At 34.3% G+C, this 11,971-nt stretch overlaps 1 gene segment (V, D, J or C); it reads right to left on the bottom strand.

The window, feature by feature from the left end:
* Positions 1–9,153: 9,153 nt before the first annotated feature.
* On the bottom strand, positions 9,154–9,996 carry LOC122800318. The segment is given in 2 exon segments: positions 9,154–9,554; positions 9,907–9,996. Coding segments are annotated over 2 exon segments (450 nt in total).
* Between the last annotated feature and the right edge of the window lie 1,975 nt (positions 9,997–11,971).

Below are 11,971 nucleotides of genomic sequence, written 5' to 3'. Positions count from 1 at the left end.
TTCTCTCGAAGCTGGCCTTGGAGGATTTTATGAGGGATCGTAATTTTTTGCTAGTACTGATCAGAGATGCCCTCCCTATTAGGGATTTTGCTCTATCATGTAGTAGCTTCCTCCTTCTGTTGTACAGTTTATTTATGGCAGGGATCCACCAGACTGGACGCCTGCCTTTGGATGATTGGGTCTTGGTTTTGTTTGGGATAGCATGATCCATGCATTCCTGGAGATCTCCATAGAATGCATTTATATAGGATTCTGCAGTTTGGGCTGTAGTTTCCACTGGCCCTGGGGCCTTGAAGAATTCCACTTTGGTTTTGAGAAGTGAGAAGTTCGCTTTTGAGAAGTTTTTCACGGTGGTTTTCTGGGCTGGGGCTGGGGTCGGGATGTGGACATCCAGTGAAATTAATTTATGGTCTGATCTTACCAATGAGGGATATACTTATGGTTTGGAGCATAGAGTCCCCATGTTGGTAATGATCAGGTCTAGTATGTTGTCCCCTCTTGTGGGAGTGGAGACTAGTTGTTCCATAGCATTTGAGGTTATAATTTCCAGGAATCTTTGGGCTAAGGTGCTGGGGCTTGAGTAGTGCTCTCAGTCAATGTTTGGGTAGTTGAAGTCGCCCAATATAATGGTGTTCGGAGAGATCTTCATGTTCTCCAATGTTTTCAGGAAAGCCGAATGGGATTCCTGACTTTGAGAGGGTGGTCTGTAGGATGCTATAATCTGAGAAGCAGTCTTGCCCACTGTTAGTTGCACATGGATGATCTCCGATACTTTGTGCAAAGCCACTAACCTGGAGGTGTGGATATCCTTGATAAATATGGAAACTCCCCCTCCTTTTGTGGTTCGGTCTGGGTTTTGGGGCCGAAAAGCATGATATGAGGTATAGCCTGGTAGTGCTGGGTGCTCTCTGGAGCCTTGAACCTGGTTTCTGTCACTGCACAGATATCGATGTTCTCCATACTGAGGAGAGCTTCGAGTGCATGCATCTTGAGGTTAAGACTTCTGGCGTTTAGCAGCATTACCCTTAGTTTCTTGTTCCTTGTGCTGTCTGTGGGGGTGGGTTTGACTTTTGAGCCTTGCCTAAAAAAGGCACTATGGGGGTGGCAAGAGCCTTTGCCAATATCCGAAAGCCCAGTGGAGACAGGTGCAAGCCGTCCCTAGCAAAGCAACATGGCTTGTCGAGCATGTCATCCCAGGCTGACAGACACTGGATCCCCTTTGAATGACACCAAAATTTTAGCCAATTGTTAAAATCAATCATTTTGTCTTTGTACTGTGGCATCATTCTAGGTGAGGGTAAGATGCTGCTCAAGGTCAGGGTCATACCAGCCTGGGCTACATGATCAGAGAGCTCCTCTATGTCTCTTTTCATTTAGTCCAGGGAGGTACGCCTCAGGTCATTCACACCAGCATGTACAATGACTGAGTCATATTTGTATTTGCTTTGGAGTGACCTGAGTGCTTGTGTTATGTGTCGGATCCTAGCACCCAACAGGCAGCTCACTGTGACCTTCTCTTTATTCAGCCTGGTGAGCGGGACGTCAGTGTGTCTGACAATAGAGTCACCTATAACAAGAGTATCAGGTGTGTTATTCAGCCTTAAGGGCTGTGGCTGCTTGGCACACTGACTTTGTGGGTTATGTGTTGTGTGTGTTTTGTTTTGAGGTAGCGTTTGCTTGGCTGTCTGCTTTGGAGGTCTCTGTTGCTTAGGTAGATTTTTATTTAGAGCCTCCGAGTATGTTTTTGTGTATTTATGTGTTTGGTTCGCTGATGTGGGACTATGTGACACTGGAATTGTGTTGTGTGAGGTTACCTTCTCCTCCTGACTGGTTACACCAGTTTTGAGATGAGAGAGCTCAGCCTCCAGTTTGGTTAAATAGTTGCATCTCTCACATATATTTGAACCTGTTTGGAGGAGGAGAGGGTTGTCCGTGTACATGAGACAGTTGTAACATTGCCTCAAAATTCCCAGATTCATCAGCTGGACTGGAGAGGAAACCATTGACTGACCTTTGGACATGCTAGAGTAATAGGGAAATTGAATTTAAGATGGACCAATAGAGGACAGGGTAATCGTAGAGAGTATAAGAGTAAGTAGTGCTTATGGTTTAATAGTGCTAAGTTGTAGGATTACTTAATTGGACCAGTGAAGGGCCTTAAAATGAGAATATGGTGTTTAAATTGAGAGATAGAGCAGTTCTAAGGGAAAAAGTGAAGAGCATACTTTGTGGAGCCAGGAATAGTTTAAACCCAATTATATGCTCAAAATGCAAAACCGCACAAAAGAGGGTTTTAAGAGAGGAAGATGAAGGAGTTTTGGAATTGACCCAGAATGGCCAATAAAACTACAGTTTCAAGTCAGTAACCACTCCCACAGGGGCAGGCAGGCTGCTCAATGTTTTTCACTGCCACTGATCAACAGAGAGACTTTCCTTTAGCACAAGCACAAAATGGCCTCACAAAAACTTACAAACAGTTCAAGAACAGCAACCCTGTAACTGAACTTTTTTAAATCTCAGAAAATTGGGAAAAAAGCAAGATTTTTTTTGTTTTTTGTTTTTTCAGAGGTAGCAGAGGTTAACAAGTATCAACAAGTTATAACAATTCAGTAAATGACCCCACACAAGAGTGCTAGGCCAAAGACAGATAAAATGCAAGTTTTAAGAAAAAAACTGTCAGTCATTATTAATATGTCAGTCACATATTATACGCTGTACATTTATTAACATGTCAGTCACATATTATACGCTGTACATTTATTAACATGTCAGTCACATATTATACGCTGTACATTTATTAACAGGTCAGTCACATATTATACACTGTACATTTATTAACATGTCAGTCACATATTATACGCTGTACATTTATTAACATGTCAGTCACATATTATACGCTGTACATTTATTAACATGTCAGTCACATATTATACGCTGTACATTTATTAACATGTCAGTCACATATTATACACTGTACATTTATTAACATGTCAGTCACATATTATACACTGTACATTTATTAACATGTCAGTCACATATTATACACTGTACATTTATTAACATGTCAGTCACATATTATACACTGTACATTTATTAACATGTCAGTCACATATTATACACTGTACATTTATTAACATGTCAGTCACATATTATACACTGTACATTTATTAACATGTCAGTCACATATTATACACTGTACATTTATTAACATGTCAGTCACATATTATACGCTGTACATTTATTAACATGTCAGTCACATATTATACACTGTACATTTATTAACATGTCAGTCACATATTATACACTGTACATTTATTAACATGTCAGTCACATATTATACGCTGTACATTTATTAACATGTCAGTCACATATTATACACTGTACATTTATTAACATGTCAGTCACATATTATACACTGTACATTTATTAACATGTCAGTCACATATTATACACTGTACATTTATTAACATGTCAGTCACATATACACTGTACATTTATTAACATGTCAGTCACATATTATACACTGTACATTTATTAACATGTCAGTCACATATTATACACTGTACATTTATTAACATGTCAGTCACATATTATACGCTGTACATTTATTAACATGTCAGTCACATATTATACACTGTACATTTATTAACATGTCAGTCACATATTATACGCTGTACATTTATTAACATGTCAGTCACATATTATACACTGTACATTTATTAACATGTCAGTCACATATTATACGCTGTACATTTATTAACATGTCAGTCACATATTATACACTGTACATTTATTAACATGTCAGTCACATATTATACGCTGTACATTTATTAACATGTCAGTCACATTTTATACACTGTACATTTATTAACATATCGAGCACATATTATACGCTGTACATTTATTAACATGTCAGTCATATATTATACACTGTACATTTATTAACATGTCAGTCACATATTATACACTGTACATTTATTAACATGTCAGTCACATATTATACACTGTACATTTATTAACGTCAGTCACATATTATACACTGTACATTTATTAACATGTCAGTCACATATTATATGCTGTACATTTATTAACATGTCAGTCACATATTATACACTGTACATTTATTAACATGTCAGTCACATATTATACGCTGTACATTTATCAACATGCCAGTCACATATTATACGCTGTACATTTATTAACATGTCAGTCCCGTATTATACGCTGTACATTTATTAACATGTCAATCACATAGTATACGCTGTACATTTATTAACATGTCAGTGACATATTATACACTGTACATTTATTAACATGTCAGTCACATATTATACACTGTACATTTATTAACATGTCAGTCACATATTATACACTGTAAATTTATTAACATGTCAGTCACATATTATACGCTGTACATTTATTAACATGTCAGTCACATATTATACGCTGTACATTTATTAACATGGCAGTCACATATTATACACTGTACATTTATTAACATGTCAGTCACATATTATACGCTGTACATTTATTAACATGTCAGTCACATATTATACACTGTACATTTATTAACATGTCAGTCACACATTATACACTGTACATTTATTAACGTCAGTCACATATTACACGCTGTACATTTATTAACATGTCAGTCACATATACACAGTACATTTATTAACATGTCAGTCACATATACGCTGTACATTTATTAACGTCAGTCACATATTATACACTGTACATTTATTAACATGTCAGTCACATATTATACGCTGTACATTTATTAACAGGTCAGTCACATATTATACACTGTACATTTATTAACATGTCAGTCACATATTATACGCTGTACATTTATTAACATGTCAGTCACATATTATACGCTGTACATTTATTAACATGTCAGTCACATATTATACGCTGTACATTTATTAACATGTCAGTCACATATTATACACTGTACATTTATTAACATGTCGAGCACATATTATATGCTGTACATTTATTAACATGTCAGTCACATATTATACACTGTACATTTATTAACATGTCAGTCACATATTATACACTGCACATTTTTTAACATGTCAGTCACATATTATACACTGTACATTTATTAACATGTCAGTCACATATTATACGCTGTACATTTATTAACATGTCAGTCACACATTATACACTGTACATTTATTAACATGTCAGTCACATATACGCTGTACATTTATTAACATGTCAGTCACATATTATACACTGTACATCTATTAACGTCAGTCACATATTATACGCTGTACATTTATTAACATGTCAGTCACATATTATACACTGTACATTTATTAACGTCGAGCACATATTATATGCTGTACATTTATTAACATGTCAGTCACATATTATACACTGTACATTTATTAACATGTCAAGCACATATTATACACTGTACATTTATTAACATGTCAGTCACATATTATACACTGTACATTTATTAACGTGTCAGTCACATATTATACGCTGTACATTTATTAAGATGTCAGTAACACATTATATGCTGTACATTTATTAAGATGTCAGTCACATATTATACACTGTACATTTATTAACATGTCAGTCACATATTATACACTGTACATTTATTAAGATCTCAGTCACATATTATACACTGTACATTTATTAACACGTCAGTCACATGTTATACACTGTACATTTATTAACATGTCAGTCACATATTATACACTGTACATTTATTAACATGTCAGTCACATATATGCTGTACATTTATTAACACGTCAGTCACATATTATACGCTGTACATTTATTAACATGTCAGTCACATATTATACACTGTACATTTATTAACATGTCAGTCACATATTATACACTGTACATTTATTAACATGTCGAGCACATATTATACACTGTACATTTATTAACATGTCAGTCACATATTGTACACTGTACATTTATTAACATGTCAGTCACATATTATACACTGTACATTTATTAACATTTCAGTCACATATTATACACTGTACATTTATTAACATGTCAGTCACATATTATACGCTGTGCTTTTATTAACATGTTAGTCACATATTATACGCTGTACATTTATTAACATGTCAGTCACATATTATACACTGTACATTTATTAACATGTCAGTCACATATTATACGCTGTACATTTATTAACATGTCAGTCACATATTATACGCTGTACATTTATTAACATGTCAGTCACATATACGCTGTACATTTATTAACATGTCAGTCACATATTATATGCTGTTCTTTTATTAACATGTCAGTCAAATATTATACACTGTACATTTATTAACATGTTGAGCACATATTATACACTGTACATTTTTCATCATGTCAAGCACATATTATATGCTGTACATTTATTAACATGTCAGTCACATATTATACACTGTACATTTATTAACATGTCAGTCACATATTATACACTGTACATTTATTAACATGTCAGTCACATATTATACACTGTACATTTATTAACATGTCAGTCACATATTATACGCTGTACATTTATTAACATGTCAGTCACATATTATACGCTGTACATTTATTAACATGTCAGTCACATATTATACGCTGTACATTTATTAACATTTCAGTCACATATTATACACTGTACATGTATTAACTTGTCAGTCACATATTATACACTGTACATTTATTAACATGTCAGTCAGATATTATACGCTGTACATTTATTAACATGTCAGTTACATATACGCTGTACATTTATTAACATGTCGAGCACATATTATACACTGTACATTTATTAACATGTCAGTCACATATTATACGCTGTACATTTATTAACATGTCAGTCACATATTATATGCTGTACATTTATTAACATGTCGAGCACATATTATACTCTGTACATTTATTAACATGTCAGTCACATTTTATACACTGTACATTTATTAACATGTCAGTCACATATTATACACTGTACATTTATTAACATGTCAGTCACATATTATACGCTGTACATTTATTAACATGTCAGTCACATATTATACGCTGTACATTTATTAACATGTCAGTCACATATTATACGCTGTGCATTTATTAACATGTCAGTCACATATTATACGCTGTACATTTATTAACATATCAGTCACATATTATACACTGTACATTTATTAACATGTCAGTCACATATACGCTGTACATTTATTAACATGTCAGTCACATATTATACGCTGTACATTTATTAACATGTCAGTCACATATTATACGCTGTACATTTATTAACATGTCAGTCACATATTATACGCTGTACAATTATTAACATGTCAGTCACATATACGCTGTACATTTATTTACATGTTGGTCACATATTATACGCTGTACATTTATTAACATGTCGAGCACATATTATACACTTTATTTTCTCTTATATTGCTAATGACTTGCTCTTTTTGATTTCTTCACACTGTGTATGTGGAGGACAGTGTATTTTAAGTAAATGTGTGTACTGAGGTACGTATAAAATGTGCAGCAAACCTATTTCTAATGATAAAGTCAGCCTACATCCATTTTTGAAGAAAAGGAGAATAGGAAGAGCCTTGAAATATTAAGTTTTAAGTTTTTCTGTACATATGTTTTTAATACATTTTTTATATAACATGCAGAACAACTCCATACATAACAAGTAAAAAACTCTTCAGATGACACAGTTTTTTATATAATTTCATTAGTTATTTTTAGGGGTTAGATTTTTAAGTGTCCCATATGCAGGTATGAATTTACAGATTGCCTTAATATTAAGACATATATTACTTGCTTTACCACCATCTTGTGGATGAATAATGAACTACAAGCAGTTGTGCTGGACACTGAAAGTTGATTAGAATGAATGAAATTCGTAATATGAATATTTTAATATATTTTTAATATAAATATTTAAATGTATATATTTATGTACACTTTGGCATACAAAGCTTATGTATTATTATGAGTTTTTACGTATAAGAGTTTGTAATATATTAGCGTAACATCTTGAAATTAATTAACTAATTGTTTCATTGAGTAATTGGTTTGTCTATATATGGACTGTGCTTTTAGAATGATTTGTACAGTCTGAAGAAGCCCTTGCTGGGTGAAAGCGCTTACTGAAATTAATAAAGAACGTTCCTGCTTTATTAGTTCAATTTATTGGATCCTTTACTTCATTTTGCTGATTTTCGTTGATATGAGTTTGAATTTGATGCAAGCTGAAGCGTTCCTATACAAGACTGGTTTGCTGATACATATTATACACTGTACATTTATTAACATGTCAGTTACATATATGCTGTACATTTATTAACATGTCAGTCACATATTATACGCTGTACATTTATTAACATGTCAGTCACATATTATACGCTGTACATTTATTAACATGTCAGTCACATATTATACACTGTACATTTATTAACATGTCAGTCACATATTATACGCTGTACATTTATTAACATGTTGGTCACATATTATACGCTGTACATTTATTAACATGTCAGTCACATATTATACTCTGTACATTTAATAACATGTCAGTCACATATTATACGCTGTACATTTATTAACATGTCGAGCACATATTATACACTTTATTTTCTTTTATATTGCTAATGACTTGCTCTTTTTGATTTCTTCACACTGTGTATGTGGAGGACAGTGTATATTAAGTAAATGTGTGTACTGAGGTACGTATAAAATGTGCAACAAACCTATTTCTAAAACAAACTCCTTGCAAACCACCGTTTTGTAAAGATAGCTTCTACACGTGTTATTGTTTCTTGATCTGCTTTGTGCCAACACTGGAACTTTGGTAAAATTGGCATTTTGTTCCTGTGGTTTCTATTATAAAACAATGCAGGTGTTGAAAACAAATGAAACAGCATTCATCAAACTCACTGAAGAAAGCCATATAAATAGAGAAACTGTAATAACTACTCTTTCTCAGATCCCTGACTGAATTGGGGTCTGATTATTTAGAATAATTCTAGACAACAAGACATGGAGAGACTGTACCTCAGATACAAACTCTGATCATAAAGACAAACCAAGCAGGCATTTTATAATGAGCAGGTTATACAGCTTTGTGTTTACACTCAGAGCTCAGCTAAGTGTTGCTGTGCATCAGTGATCAGGCTCTCTAAGGAATTCAGCTCTGAAGCTGAGCCACTGAAGCAGAGGGTTTTTGTTTATCTCTTGGTGTTTCTGTATCACTGTGCATGTGTAAGTAGAACCACTCCAGTAATATGTACCACAGTAATAATCAGCATCATCCTCTGCCTGAACACCAGAGATGGTTAATTTAGCGATTTTGGCAGAGGTATCTTTGGTCAGAGAGAAACGATCTGGGATTCCTGAGGCTCTGCTGCTGTCAGCCCCCAGGTACTGAGGGGATTTCCCAGGCTTCTGCTGGTACCAAGCAAGCCAGCTGCTACTGACACTGCCTGTACATGTGATTTCAGCCTTCTGTCCCAGAGACACAGTCAGTGATGAAGGCTGATTTAAGCTTTCTTGACACCTGCAACCTGAAAAATTCAAAGTGTTTAGGTCAATAAAAGACATGTGTCCTTAATAAACAACGCTGTAATAATAATAAACAGATGTACATGTGAGGTTGGTGTGGGTGTGTAAAAATGTATATGTTAAACAACCATCAAGTTTCATTCATATATAAAGTTCATTATAGATGCCACCTGATGAAAAAATATTTTAATGAAAAAAAAATAACTTCACAGATAGATCAGATTTAAACTGTACATGTCTGTGAAACAATTTATCTCAAATGTTACAGCCAAAACAATTAGATTAAATATAGCTGACAGTCTTTGAAACAAACTGGAGAAAAAAAAATTAAATACAATTATTAAATCCCTTTACATTGCCAGCAGGTTATAACCACAGTAATAACAGAAATCCAACTGGACATCTTGACAATGTAGTTATCTGGTTTATTGTGAAAGCGTCAGATCTTTGGAGGAAATGAATGAATTACTGTCTCTTATTAATGCCCTGCTATTTCCTTAATATTGCTTATAATATTCAGCCCCACCCTTTATTCAAATCTTTCCATCAGTCATGATGCTTTATCCCACTCATAGTCTTTTCTTATAAGGAGCAGCATAAAATCGTTCTAACTGTGGAGCTGTGACATATTAACACTGCTAAATATTAACATTAAAACACCCCTTTATCACTATTTCATCCTTCCTTATCTTGTTTTGTCATCCCCTTACTTACTGCCTCTCATTCCTCCTACTTACCCCTTCCCTTTGCATCTCTCACACTTCCTCTCCTTTCTACTCCTTTCCTTCTGCATGCCTCTCTCATCGTTTCTGTCTTCTCCCCAGGGTATCCTTTCTGTAAATATTCTCACTTGCCTGTCCTAGTGTCTTCATACCTCTCTATATAACACACTAAAAACATGTTTTTTTTGTGAAAAACAGTAGTAGAGCCTTTTCCATTACGAATGCTCAACCACGATTACAAAACTTGATGTAATACAATGACCTTCCTCCTCCAAGCATTATTAATTTTTTTTTCTTTTCTTCAGCTTTTAGATGTTCTTTCCAATATTTACTGACATTACAAAGTCCAAGTAAATTACTTTCCAATACATTCTTATCATAAAGGACCACCAGATAGGTTGCCTTCTATTACCTCCTCTGATTGCTGTGAGGCTCTGAAATGGTCTACAACTAAGAGTGATAGAATGCAAATTATCATTTTTCCAAAAAGAGATGCATGAGTGGATTTGTATACTTAAGTCAGTACATCTCTGCAGACCCACAGATTAACACAGACTGCAAAGTTTACCCTCAGGGTCTGGAACATTGGAATTTGCTGTATTAAGTAAAATGGGGTGCAGGGAGCTTCACCTTTTACACAGGGGGAGTGGGGGTGCTTGCCCATCATTTCAGCCATGGCTAACAATTTTAACTTGTTTTTGCTATTACAAATGAATGATCTGCAGCTAGAAACAGACTTGCTGTACAGTATAGCCTGCACTAGAACAAGGGGATGCAGTGTGATGTCACAAAATAGACTGCACAGTGGAAACATGGAGAAATATTAATTCATAGAACAAAGAGAAGGTATTACTGAAACTGTTTTTTTGACAATTTGAAATGTGTAGCAAATTTGGTGGTAGTTGGCTGGCACTGCTGGAACTATGCATTTTAAACAGCCTAAGTTGTATAGGATGTGGATATTGTACAATTTAAAATAATAAATAGCAAATCTATTTTTTTTTATATTTTATTTTTGCCTTTACTGTAGGTTATTTTGGTTGGCAAACACAAATAGTTTCTGTTCCTTGAACTTTTTAGAAGTATTATTTCCCACAGCTGTTGAAGACTTAGTTGTTGGCAGATCAACTAAGTTACTGTTTTTTTATTATTGCAGTATTTTCCTTTTGAACTGCTGTTTAATATAGTTGAAGGTGATGCCTTTTTCAGATTTCCTGGATGTTTTGGGGTTTTGTTCAGATTTCTTTGATTTTCCAGCTGGAGTCTGTTTGCTGTTGCTGCTGCAGGTGAATCTTTGGTTTCTTTGTATGTCCTGTTTGTGGTGACTTGCTGAAAGCTTTTGGTGTTTGTGACGACAGTTGGCCTATCTGGGCAGCTGCTATTGGTTTATATCTGATAGACAAAAGCTTAGAAAATATCCAATGATAATCCAAAGGCAAATATTTAAATGTAATCATTAAAAGTGCAACATTGCACAGATTAAAAAAATATTTGGGACTGTAACAAGCATTCAGCAAAAACTATACCCTCTCAATGTGAGTTACTTTAGCAGCTGTTTGTTTTAGAAGTGATTTAAAATACTAAAAAATATGTTGTAGTATTGTGCATGAATTAAGCAGCATTTCTGTGATTAACACTCAGCAAAAATATCTAAAAAACTGAAGGGTGTAGCTGCAGTGTTCTTAAGTTTGGCTGTT

The sequence above is a fragment of the Protopterus annectens genome, chromosome 4.part0 (genome assembly GCF_019279795.1).
Source record: "Protopterus annectens isolate FY-2018-M chromosome 4.part0, PAN1.0, whole genome shotgun sequence".
In the NCBI taxonomy this organism is placed as follows: domain Eukaryota; kingdom Metazoa; phylum Chordata; order Ceratodontiformes; family Protopteridae; genus Protopterus; species Protopterus annectens.
This window is presented reverse-complemented; position numbering and strand designations above follow the sequence as displayed.